Raw genomic sequence first — 14,022 nt, 5'->3', positions numbered from 1 at the left:
GTTCTGGTCAGGACTCTGGCTGCAGAATTCTGGATCAGCTGAAGGCTTTTCAGGGCATATTTAGGACAGCCCAGTAATAGAGAGTTACAGTAATCTAGTCTCGAAGTAACAAAAGCGTGAATGGAAGCTAGCACTGGAAGCTAAAGTAATGCCATCCAGGTTCATTACAAAACTGGAAAATTTAGCTCTGAGTTTTTCAGATCCAACGAGAATTACTTCAGTCTTATCTGAGTTTAAGAGGAGAAAATTTCTAGACATCCAAGTCTTTATGTCTATGAGACAATTTTGTAGCCTATCGGGCTGATTTGTTTCATTTGGTTTAAAGGATAAGTATATCTGAGTATCATCTGCATAACAATGAAAGTTTATTCCATGCTGTCTAATAATTTTGCCTAAAGGGAGCATATATAGCGTGAAGAGTATTGGTCCAAGTACAGAACCTTGAGGAACTCCATGACTTACTGTAGTTTGTGAGGAGGACTTGTCATTTACATGAACAAACTAAAGTCTATCAGATAAATATGATTTAAACCAGCTTAACGCTGTACCTGTAATTCCAATCACCTGTTCTAGTCTCTGTAACAGAATGTTATGATCGACTGTATCAAATGCAGCACTAAGATCAAGCAAGATAAGTACGGACACAAGTCCTTTGTCTGAGGCCATAAGAAGGTCATTAGTAACTTTCACCAATGCCGTCTCAGTGCTATGATGAGCTCTAAATCCTGACTGAAACTCCTTGCATAAATTATTTCTGCTCAGGTGGGCATGTAGCTGAGCTGAAACTATTTTCTCCAGAATTTTGGACATAAACGGGAGGTTAGATATAGGTCTATAATTTGCTATCACCTCTGGATCCAGAGATTGCTTTTTAAGTAAAGGCTTGATTACAGCAGTTTTAAATGATTGTGGTACATATCCTGTCACTAAAGACATATTGATAAGATTTAGTAGTGATGTATTAATTAAAGGGAAAGTGTCACAGAGGTGTATAATCCAGCCGCCAAAAAGTGAAAATCCTGTCCAGCAGCGGTTCCAACCAGTCACCAAACCATTTGACTGTGATCAGCTCAGACCCACTGCAGCTAGATGAGTCTGTTAGTGAAAACACCTGTTAGACATGCACAGTGTGACTGACAGTTTACTGCAGGGGTGCCCAAGTCCAGTCCTCGAGATCCACCATCCTGCAACCTTTAGATGCAACCCCTGTCCAGCACAGCTAAGTCAAATAGCAGAACTCCTCTTCTGCATGTCATCCAGCTCTGCAGAGGCCTGCTAACGAGACACTTATTTCATTCAGGTGTGTTGGAGAAGGGTTGCACCTAAAAACAGCAGGATGGTGGATCTCCAGGACCGGACTTGGGCACCCTTGGTTTTAGGTGTCTCTATGATGCACATTTCAGTCTAATCTATTTTAATATGCAAGTCCAGAAGCGCAAGAAATAATGAAGCATTGTCCCCAAACCCCTCCATTCATGTTGTATTGATCCTCTCAGATCAGCCGGAAACAAACCAACAGAGAAAGCGCCGCCCTCTGTCCTGCAGGCTGCGTCTGATTGGTCAGCTGCTTGGAGTCGTTATACTGAGCAGTTAAGGTGGGCGTGGCTTTCTTCTCGTAAACATGCACAACCTGGAGAAGACAACCTTGCCCTGGGACGTCACTAAAATTCCCAAGTAGAAAAAACTTTCTAAAGGTTTCTGTCGCCATGGAAACCGAACGTAGAGAGTGCTGGAAAACTCAAACATGGGTTTAGGTGATAAAAAAACGCTGCCGCTCACATGTCTGATGAGGATTCATCACTATAACACAGCAGAAAGCTCAGAAAACTAGACATAGCATCATAGAGCCGCTTTCATTTAATGTGTATTTTGTTCTGGTTGATGGCCACCAGGGGGCACTGTGGTGCAAAGTAGGCTTTAATATGCAGAAAAAGTTAGAAGAAGCAATGTCTAAAGGTGAAAGGAAGCCTGGACTCTAAGTTAAATCCTTAGGAGAAAAGACAGGACAGGGAGAAAGAGGAAAGAGCTCATTCCTCTCTCTGTACTCAGACAACAAAGTCTTGTTTTATCCATTTATTTTCTTTAATCTGTCAGTTGTTTTTATTTTTCTTTTAAGCTAATTACTGTCTTGTTGTCTTTTAGTTTTGTATTTATGAATCAGATTAACCTGGAGGAGTTCTACACAGGTAGACCCAACAACATGGCAGGACTTTACTAATCATACACCTGTCGGCCTGAGAGAGAAGCCGCTGTGCAGGACAAAGCTGGATGGATGGCCAGTAGCCTCTTCATCTGTTGTCTCTGAGAGAAATCCAGAGTTAATATGCAGGATTTATTTGTTCTTCACGGAGCTGAGGGGTTAGATGGAGGAAGACTTTTGTGTTTTTACTTATGTGCTACATTGTGCTACATTATGTTTCTTTTGGCATCAAAAGATAGAAAGAACTCAAACACACACCTGTAAGTTATTTTAAATATTTACAATGTTAGGAAATTAACAACAATCCGGATCGTTCTTAATGCTGAGGTGGGCGGACCTCTGTGTGTGTGAATGGAAGAGACCAGCGGTTCTGTACTGACGCATGGACACAACCTGCGGTGGGGGATCTCACTGGGAGCAGGAGGCTTGTTAAAATAAACATTAGAAGCAACAAACAAACACATTTTAAGCCACAACAACAGCATGCAAATAAAGTTTTAACAATCTGCAAGACCCCAGCGTCCTCTCAGACCACGTTTTATTGCTTGACTGTGTTACGATGTAAGTGGTATGTAATCTGGTAGCAGTGTGACCACAGCAGGATGCTGCCACTGGAAAAGAGCTCGTGAAGCAGTCTGTAAAATGTATTCTGGTGCCGCAGCGCCTGCTATTCTTTTGTTGTCACATTTCTCTGACTGTTGGAGACTTTTGGTTTGTAAAGTGAAAGACAAAGTTTAAATGTAAAGTTTACTCTCCGTCAGCAGTAGTAGCTGCTGTGTAAGCCCCCCCCCCCCAATAGAAGAACATGCTAGAAGCCTGGTCTGCAGGCAGGGCAGGAGGTGATCAGCTCCACTGCAGGACCAGACTGTAGCCACAACACTGTTTACCGTCACATGTTCATGTCTGTTAATGAAGCGTGTGGAGGGGAACACGGAGAACATTTAAAGTAACATGTTGTAGACGCCTAATGGAGTTCTTACAGTATTTAAAATGACATATAAACCTGGTCCCTGCGATTGACTGGCGAGCTGTCCAGGGTGTACCCTGCCTTTTGCCTAGAGACTGCTGGGATAGGCTCCAGCTCCCCCATGACCCTTCATTGGACTGAGCGGTTGGGATAATGAATGAATGAATATAAACCTGGTCAGGAATGCTTTCCGTTTCACGTTTACTGTCTTAAAATTAATTTTTCTAGAGCCTGAGAAGAATATTGTCTTTGTATATTATTCTATTAAGTCATCCTTATATATTGTTATGCAATTAGTCTAGCTGTAATTAGTTAGATTAAATGTGAATGCCACCCCCATATATATATATATATATATATATATATATATATATATATATATATATATATATATATATATATATATATATATATATATATACATAAATATATATATATATATATATATATATATATATATATATATATATATATATATATATATATACATAAATATATATGTATATATATATATATATATATATATATATATATATATATATATATATACATAAATATATATATATATATATATATATATATATATATACATATATATATATATATATATATATATATATATATATATATATATATATATATATATATATACATACATAAATATATATGTATATATATATATATATATATATATATATATATATATATATATATATATATATATATATACATAAATATATATATATATATATATATATATATATATATATATACATAAATATATATATATATATATATATATATATATATATATATATATATATATATATATATACATAAATATATATATATATATATATATATATATATATATATATATATATATATATATATATATATATATATATATATATATATATATATATATATAAATATGTATGTATATATATATATATGGGGGTGGCATTCACATTTAATCTAACTAATTACAGCTAGACTAATTGCATATCTAATGTTTTCCGTTTTGTTTTCATTTACCTGAAGTTCTGGCTCATCCAGTCTTTAACCTGATCAATGTATTTGATCAGTTTGGATCAGGATGTACATGTGTGTGGCATCAGCTCAGCTATGGGAACATGTTTAGTTGTTTTACCATCCAGAGTCTGAATAAACGCTGCATGTTGTGGCTGGATTGTAAAGCGGTGGGACGGAGTAGAAATGCTGGAGATGGTCTGGAGATTACAGGATAACCTGTCAGTCAGATTTTACTGCACACGCGACTGCGCCTGACATCTTGTTAATAATATCAGCACTGGAGGAGTGCTGCAGATCTAGCACAGATGTAAGGGTTAACTGATTTAAGGAGAACACATATGGATGGTTGGGATAATCAAAGGATAACCTGTTGGAGCTGGTCCCATACCACACCCTCCAGCTCTGCACTGGGAATCCCTTTGCCAGTAATCAGACCAGCATGTTGTGGTTGGGCTCTGTGGCCTCCCCCCTGGTTGGATGTACCCACTTCAAGAATGCCAGGAGGAAGGCTTATCAGATCCCACAACTACCTCAGCTGGATCCGTCTGATATGAAAGACCAGCAGTTGTTCCTCCTTTCTGTTTGGCAGCACATGCTCTCTTATTCCTTCCCCACTGGGGGGGGGACAACTCACAGCAACTCACTCATCTGTTGCCTGCAATGAGAAACCCAACCAGGCTCCACTTTGAGAGGATGTGGAGAGACAGGCAGTTGGTTCTGTTGTGGTTTAATGTATTGTTCTGCTGTCTGACTCTATTTTATGGACTTTTGTGTCAGATCTTCAGTTCTGGGATGTCAGGCTGTCACAGCCTCCTTTACTCTTTAACATTAAGTGTCAGGCTGAAGTGGAGGATTAGTCTGCTTTCACAAAGGGACTACATCAGGCCACTCTTTCTGCTCTTGTCTATTTTCGCCTGTGGCAGACATCCAGAGACTTATGCCATCTCGTCTTTTATTGCGCCATGGTGGGCGTCTTGGCTGTGTCATTATGAGGTCTGCTGCTCGGGGATTTATGTGAGTGGTGTGGCGAGACACTTCAAAAGCAAAGGGATGCAGTGAAGAGCTCATTTCTTTGTTTCCTCACTGCCGACATGTAGAGCTGTGTGTGCTGAGCAGGGTCTGTGGCTGGACCATGGATGTGTCCACTATAACAAGAGGTCCTGGTTTAGACACACACACACACACACATCTATATATTAGTTCCAAAAGGAGTGCACTCCCATGACCCTCAGACTGGATCCTCTTCAGTCTAATTCAGTAATAGTTCTTTAGTTTGCGTATCTACAAATGGGATGTTCTGCGGTAGTTTTATCTGAACTAAGTGTTGTAGCCTGTTAATATAATCATCTTTATACAGTAAAGTGTCCTTCTGGATGCCTTAAAACTAATTCAGAATAGATTTATTGTCTCTAAGGCAACCAAAGGTAATTCCTTTTATTAACGAAATACTAACATGAGTTCTGTTGTTGCAGGAAACTGACCAATCAGAGGACAGGACACATCAGAACAGACAAAGTGATTCCAGCTATGAGCGAGCAGGCTGGTTCAGCTGAGCTGTGGCAGAGTTGGGACCATGCTGGTCTCTGCCGCGAGGACGTCGGGACACGTATGTGTCCATGGTGGACTGACTCTCATGACGGTGATTCGTCTGCTTGCAGATACTCTAGATTTTAGATTTAAACTTTAGATTAGATTCTCTAATTGCCAATAATGTTATTCCTTCACCATGTACAACTGCTTCCTTGCCATGCGTGTTTTCACTCGCTGGTACGAGTTTACTCACGAGCATGTATGCGTGCTTTCACGCGCCCTGTTTTCGTGAACGTGGTCAGTTTTTTAAGTGGCCCACTGTCAGAACTAAAAGAAACACCATAAAAAGACACATACATAGGCGAGTGTATTATTATTATTATATTAACTGAATAAGGTTTCCACAACAACGATTCATTTTCTAAAACTACTAAAGATCCTGACTTTGTGTCTCATCAGTAACTTCTGATAAAGTTGGTGATTTTTTTCCAACACTAAATGATATAAAAACTGTTTTATGATCAGTAATTACAGGGAAGCCATGCATGACTGTATCTTTATATGTGTGTGACATGAAAACACACATATAAGAGAGCTGCCGCAGCCACACAGTGGAACGTACAGCTGAGTGTGAAACAGCGTTTGTCTGAAGAGCCGAGTTTTACATGTTTGATTAAAGGCCACACTGACGGCCTGAAGCCTTCCACAGCTGATCTAAGTTTAGGCCTCATTAACAGTCAATGGAGCTGTCACGGATGGGTGAGAAGACATTCTTTACAGTCCATGAGCGATGCTTCCACAGGCAGCAACAACACTCAGCACTAATTCAGTTCACATCTGGACTTTTTTCTGTTTATTTATTTGTTTATTGCATTCCTGTCCTGTCAGTGTTTGTTCTTTCCCTGGAAGCTGTGGGAACTTTTACCTGATTTCCATTATTTAGTCTCTTTGTTCACCATTTATCCAGACAATTACTCTGTTTTTCTGTCTTGGTGCCTGGTGTTTTAAAGGTTATCTAAGAGACTCCGGCTCTAAAAGAACCCAACATGTGGTTACTGCAAACATCTCTAGCTCATTAGAAATCCCACATTCCCAAAAACGATGCAGCAGTTATGACCTGTGCTAGCTGCATGTCTGACCACATGAAACACAAGCTCACATTCAAGTACCGTCACTTAAAACTCAGCTTACATCTAATCGTAAGCTTAGAACTGCAGGACAGAGATGAAGTTACAACGTCTGTATGATCAGGTATCATCCAGAAGCTGCAGCTTCCAAAGACCTGATTCAGCTCCACACAGATAGGGTAGACTGATATGAACTAGAAAATCCAGAACGTTGTTTCTGTTCTGGATGGTGGTATCCAGAATGTTGTTCCTGTTCTGGATGGTGGTATCCAGAATGTTCTTCCTGTTCTGGATGGTGGTATCCAGAATGTTGTTCCTGTTCTGGATGGTGGTATCCAGAATGTTCTTCCTGTTCTGGATGGTGGTATCCAGAATGTTCTTCCTGTTCTGGATGGTGGTATCCAGAATGTTGTTCCTGTTCTGGATGGTAGTATCCAGAATGTTGTTCCTGTTCTGGATGGTGGTATCCAGAATGTTGTTCCTGTTCTGGATGGTAGTATCCAGAATGTTGTTCCTGTTCTGGATGGTAGTATCCAGAATGTTGTTCCTGTTCTGGATGGTGGTATCCAGAATGTTGTTCCTGTTCTGGATGGTAGTATCCAGAATGTTGTTCCTGTTCTGGATGGTGGTATCCAGAATGTTGTTCCTGTTCTGGATGGTGGTATCCAGAATGTTCTTCCTGTTCGGGATGGTAGTATCCAGGATGTTGTTCCTGTTCTGGATGGTAGTATCCAGAATGTTGTTCCTGTTCTGGATGGTGGTATCCAGAATGTTCTTCCTGTTCTGGACGGTAGTATCCAGGATGTTGTTCCTGTTCTGGATGGTAGTATCCAGAATGTTCTTCCTGTTCTGGACGGTAGTATCCAGGATGTTGTTCCTGTTCTGGATGGTAGTATCCACGATGTTGTTCCTGTTCTGGATGGTAGTATCCAGAATGTTCTTCCTATTCTGGACGGTAGTATCCAGGATGTTGTTCCTGTTCTGGATGGTAGTATCCAGAATGTTCTTCCTGTTCTGGACGGTAGTATCCAGGATGTTGTTCCTGTTCTGGATGGTAGTATCCAGAATGTTCTTCCTGTTCTGGACGGTAGTATCCAGGATGTTGTTCCTGTTCTGGATGGTAGTATCCAGAATGTTCTTCCTGTTCTGGACGGTAGTATCCAGGATGTTGTTCCTGTTCTGGATGGTAGTATCCAGGATGTTGTTCCTGTTCTGGATGGTAGTATCCAGAATGTTCTTCCTGTTCTGGACGGTAGTATCCAGGATGTTGTTCCTGTTCTGGATGGTAGTATCCAGGATGTTGTTCCTGTTCTGGATGGTAGTATCCAGAATGTTCTTCCTGTTCTGGACGGTAGTATCCAGGATGTTGTTCCTGTTCTGGATGGTAGTATCCAGAATGTTCTTCCTGTTCTGGACGGTAGTATCCAGGATGTTGTTCCTGTTCTGGATGGTAGTATCCAGGATGTTGTTCCTGTTCTGGATGGTAGTATCCAGAATGTTCTTCCTGTTCTGGACGGTAGTATCCAGGATGTTGTTCCTGTTCTGGATGGTAGTATCCAGAATGTTCTTCCTGTTCTGGACGGTAGTATCCAGGATGTTGTTCCTGTTCTGGATGGTAGTATCCAGGATGTTGTTCCTGTTCTGGCCAGGATCCCATCTAATTTTGATATCTTGGAAAACTGGTTGGGAACTTTTCCTGGATTTTCTCACCATTTATGGTGGAGTTATGTGCAGATATCCTGAAAATTGTTTCTATCTCACAATGAGGAAGAATCCTTCCCAACATTCCTGCATCCGGATGTTGATCTTGATCACTTCTACCATCCGATGGAGTTTAAGTTAGACCAAGGCTCATTCTCAGAGAAAATAATAAATAAAATTCTGCTCATAGTTTTATGCCTAAATTTGCAAACAGACAAACCGATAAACTAACACACTGACAGATAAACAGTGGCGAAAGCATTACCTCTACCACCTATTGGCACAGGTAATTACAATGAGGAGAAACAGTTTTGTCTCATGCAAGGCCTTTCTGTGTTTTTACATTACAGTGTGTAGTTGCTTGGATATAGAACAAAGATTTCTCAGCAGGTACAGAGGAAGAGGCTTTACTACACATGTTGCACAGAAAACCCGACTGCTCCAACCCCTTTCTTATCACTTTTAACTCCACAATAAATAACATCACCACATGTCTCTTATCTTCTGCATTGGCAAAAGCAAGACCTGTGGCCAGCCACCTGCAGAATATTTGCTGTGACTCTTGTGTACCTATACAGTTAAATACGTAGGAGAAATCTAATCTCCAAATCAGCATTCCTGTAAGACAGGCTGAGTTCGCGCTAACCCATAAAACACCTTAACGAATGCACCAGGTAAAACCTGCTTCTTGGTAACTGGATATAGACAGTAGATCAAGTCCTGTCTTCCCCAGTCCACATGTCCCAACACTGTTCTGATGTGTCCACTGAGGTACGAATGTGTGTAACAGGATAAAAAAGCAACAATATATATATATATATGTGTGTGTGTGTGTGTGTGTGTGTGTGTGTGTGTGTGTGTGTGTGTGTGTGTGTGTGTGTGTGTGTGTGTGCATATAGATATAATTATATATATATATTTCCAATAGTTTAGCATATTTCGCAAGCTTTGTAAATAAAAAAAAAATTGTTTTATATTGTTTAGTGTGTGGGGCTTTGTATAAGCTGTTTAAACAACTCACGCACTTTGCTGCGCGTGGTGGTGTTGTAGACTCCATGCTGTGCATTAAAACAGTGAACAAAAACTAGGATAAATATATATAGATATATATAGATATATATATATATCTATATATCTATATATAGATATATATATATATATATATATATATATATAGATATATATACACATACTAGTACACAAAAGGCTGGACACTCAACGTTGCTCCTTTTTAGGAAACAGCTGAGGTTGTATGGAGGTGACACCAGTCACATTATCAATACCACTCCACCTCACACAAAGCAGATCAGGCTCCATCTCTGCCAACAAGGTACTGGTCTACAACCCAAGAAGCAGGTTGTTGTCGGTACCTGCTGCCCAACTCACTAACACCACATTACACCTGACCTCAGATCTCCTCCCTGCAGGTGGTCAGCCCTTGGGAAGATGGTGTCCTGTGCTTTCTTCAGTCTGGGCTCACAGGAGACCCAGGGGCCATATCTCCACCACCAGGTGAAAAACTCACCTCCAGAAAACTGCCCAGTTTCTTTTCTCCACACAAAGTTACTGCAGTTTTGATGTTGCCCTGTAGAGGTTTGTGAGTTTGTCTGACCACTTTGCTTAGGAAACCCTACCAGAGGCTGTTGCCTACGTCACCAGGAGTCTCAGGATCATAAAGCTGCTTAAACCCTGCACCATGTTAGGGTGGAGAGCGGCTGCTGCAGTCATGAAGTCCATGTTTTCTACAAATGTCAGCCTGTACTGTGGCTGGAGTAATCCCTCTGTTGACTCTTTGTGTCTGAATGGAAACTTTGTTCAGGTTCAGCTCACCTGTGGTATTTTCATATTTACAGTCCAAGCCTTCATCAAACACTGAGCTATTTTTGTTGCAAGTTTTTCTTTGAAGAAATTCAGCCAAAACACTTGATATGTTTGCTGCAACAGTTTCTAATTTAATAAAGATACATGGAAACCGTGTAGCATGTAATTCCACCCAGTAAATGACTTTTTAATGAGTAAGATGGAATAACTAATGTCTCTGTGCTTTTTTACAAGAATTAAATCTCTTTATAAACAAAATCTTTTAACAGCAGCAGCTAAAAACCATCAGAAATTAGATTATAAACCGTAAACCCTGACAGTACATGGGCGAACAGCTGGTCATACCGACAGCATAAACTGCAGGACAAGGCAAGCTGATTCCTGTTAGTCATTAAAATGTTCAATGGTCCCTGACCTTGTTGCTGGAGGAAATGCTGTTTGTTGGTGTTACGGCGTTTGTAATGTAACTTGGGCCATCAGCCTGTCCCTGGAGCGGGACATAAACCAAGCATATGGCGAGAAAGCCAAATCTGTTTGTATATTCACAGTGCATTTGATTTTATCTGAAGAGAAATGATGCAAATCATCTAAACTTAATTACAGTCTTACAAATGGTGTACATGAGCTGCTCTGTTGATTAGATCTAATGGTCAAATAGCCCTGGCTGCATGCTTAGTGAACTAACAACAGGAAGTCAGTAGGTGGTTGTTTTGCTGTTTAATATTGAATTTATGTCAAAAGGTTTTCCCTAATTACTTAACTGAACATTGAAGAAAATAAAACCGAGACTATTCACACTGCAGCAGATAACTGCCCACGGGATGCAGGTGTGGTAATCAGTAACGAGAAACAGGAAAAGGAAATAAAACACAACAGAAAACAAAAAGGGAAGAGATTCATAAAATATATCAGGAAGCAAATTAAACCAGAAGCAAGACAAAACCTGGTGACCAGATATGAATAAGAAGCTAAACACAAACCAAAAGACAAGGACAAACACAACTGATCTCAATGGACACTTTAATACGGCCACATTCCAATCACAGGTGGGAGCCTCAAAACTGGAGAACTCAGATTCTTGGTGTGATAGATGGAACAAAATGATAGAAACTTTCCTCAGAGATTTTTCTCTATGTTGACATGAAAAATATGATGAGAATCTCCCGTTCCACCTCATCACCATGAGAATCTCACATTCCACCTCATCACCATGAGAATCTCCCGTTCCACCTCATCACCATGAGAATCTCCCGTTCCACCTCATCACCATGAGAATCTCCTGTTCCACCTCATCACCATGAGAATCTCCCGTTCCACCTCATCACCATGAGAATCTCCCGTTCCACCTCATCACCATGAGAATCTCCCGTTCCACCTCATCACCATGAGAATCTCCCGTTCCACCTCATCACCATGAGAATCTCCCGTTCCACCACATCACCATGAGAATCTCCCGTTCCACCTCATCACCATGAGAATCTCCTGTTCCACCTCATCACCATGAGAATCTCCCGTTCCACCTCATCACCATGAGAATCTTCTTTTCCACCTCATCACCATGAGAATCTTCTTTTCCACCACATCACCATGAGAATCTCCCGTTCCACCTCATCACCATGAGAATCTCCCGTTCCACCTCATCACCATGAGAATCTCCCGTTCCACCTCATCACCATGAGAATCTTCTTTTCCACCTCATCACCATGAGAATCTCCCGTTCCACCTCATCACCATGAGAATCTCCCGGTCCACCACATCACCATGAGAATCTCCCGTTCCACCACATCACCATGAGAATCTCCTGTTCCACCTCATCACCATGAGAATCTCCCGTTCCACCTCATCACCATGAGAATCTCCTGTTCCACCTCATCACCATGAGAATCTCCCGTTCCACCTCATCACCATGAGAATCTCCCGTTCCACCTCATCACCATGAGAATCTTCTTTTCCACCTCATCACCATGAGAATCTTCTTTTCCACCACATCACCATGAGAATCTTCTTTTCCACCACATCACCATGAGAATCTCCCGTTCCACCTCATCACCATGAGAATCTCCCGTTCCACCTCATCACCATGAGAATCTCCCGTTCCACCTCATCACCATGAGAATCTTCTTTTCCACCTCATCACCATGAGAATCTCCTGTTCCACCTCATCACCATGAGAATCTCCCGTTCCACCTCATCACCATGAGAATCTCCTGTTCCACCTCATCACCATGAGAATCTCCCGTTCCACCTCATCACCATGAGAATCTCCCGTTCCACCTCATCACCATGAGAATCTTCTTTTCCACCTCATCACCATGAGAATCTTCTTTTCCACCACATCACCATGAGAATCTTCTTTTCCACCACATCACCATGAGAATCTCCCGTTCCACCTCATCACCATGAGAATCTCCCGTTCCACCTCATCACCATGAGAATCTCCCGTTCCACCTCATCACCATGAGAATCTTCTTTTCCACCTCATCACCATGAGAATCTCCTGTTCCACCTCATCACCATGAGAATCTCCCGTTCCACCTCATCACCATGAGAATCTCTCGTTCCACCTCATCACCATGAGAATCTTCTTTTCCACCACATCACCATGAGAATCTCCCGTTCCACCACATCACCATGAGAATCTCCCGTTCCACCTCATCACCATGAGAATCTCCCGTTCCACCTCATCACCATGAGAATCTCCCGTTCCACCTCATCACCATGAGAATCTTCTTTTCCACCTCATCACCATGAGAATCTCCTGTTCCACCTCATCACCATGAGAATCTCCCGTTCCACCTCATCACCATGAGAATCTCCCGTTCCACCTCATCACCATGAGAATCTTCTTTTCCACCACATCACCATGAGAATCTCCCGTTCCACCACATCACCATGAGAATCTCCCGTTCCACCTCATCACCATGAGAATCTCCCGTTCCACCACATCACCATGAGAATCTCCCGTTCCACCTCATCACCATGAGAATCTTCTTTTCCACCTCATCACCATGAGAATCTTCTTTTCCACCTCATCACCATGAGAATCTCCTGTTCCACCTCATCACCATGAGAATCTCCCGTTCCACCTCATCACCATGAGAATCTCCCGTTCCACCTCATCACCATGAGAATCTTCTTTTCCACCTCATCACCATGAGAATCTCCTGTTCCACCTCATCACCATGAGAATCTCCCGTTCCACCTCATCACCATGAGAATCTTCTTTTCCACCTCATCACCATGAGAATCTCCTGTTCCACCTCATCACCATGAGAATCTCCCGTTCCACCTCATCACCATGAGAATCTCCCGTTCCACCTCATCACCATGAGAATCTTCTTTTCCACCACATCACCATGAGAATCTCCCGTTCCACCACATCACCATGAGAATCTCCCGTTCCACCTCATCACCATGAGAATCTCCCGTTCCACCTCATCACCATGAGAATCTCCCGTTCCACCTCATCACCATGAGAATCTTCTTTTCCACCTCATCACCATGAGAATCTCCTGTTCCACCTCATCACCATGAGAATCTCCCGTTCCACCTCATCACCATGAGAATCTCCCGTTCCACCTCATCACCATGAGAATCTTCTTTTCCACCTCATCACCATGAGAATCTCCTGTTCCACCTCA

The 14,022-nt window shown here is 41.5% G+C and overlaps 1 protein-coding gene across 1 annotated transcript in view; it reads right to left on the bottom strand.

Moving 5' to 3' along the window:
• LOC306770995 (uncharacterized protein) overlaps window positions 1-14,022 on the bottom strand; it is a gene marked incomplete at both ends in the record, with an annotated part of 195,560 nt that overhangs the window by 63,674 nt on the left and 117,864 nt on the right. Inside the window, one exon of the mRNA XM_079260015.1 lies at window positions 1,514-1,630. Coding sequence (XP_079116141.1) covers window positions 1,514-1,630 — 117 coding nt within the window. The remainder of the gene's footprint in view (window positions 1-1,513; window positions 1,631-14,022) is intronic.

The sequence above is a fragment of the Telmatherina bonti genome (assembly GCF_933228915.1).
Source record: "Telmatherina bonti genome assembly, chromosome: 20".
Taxonomy (NCBI): Eukaryota; Metazoa; Chordata; class Actinopteri; order Atheriniformes; family Telmatherinidae; genus Telmatherina; species Telmatherina bonti.
This window is presented reverse-complemented; position numbering and strand designations above follow the sequence as displayed.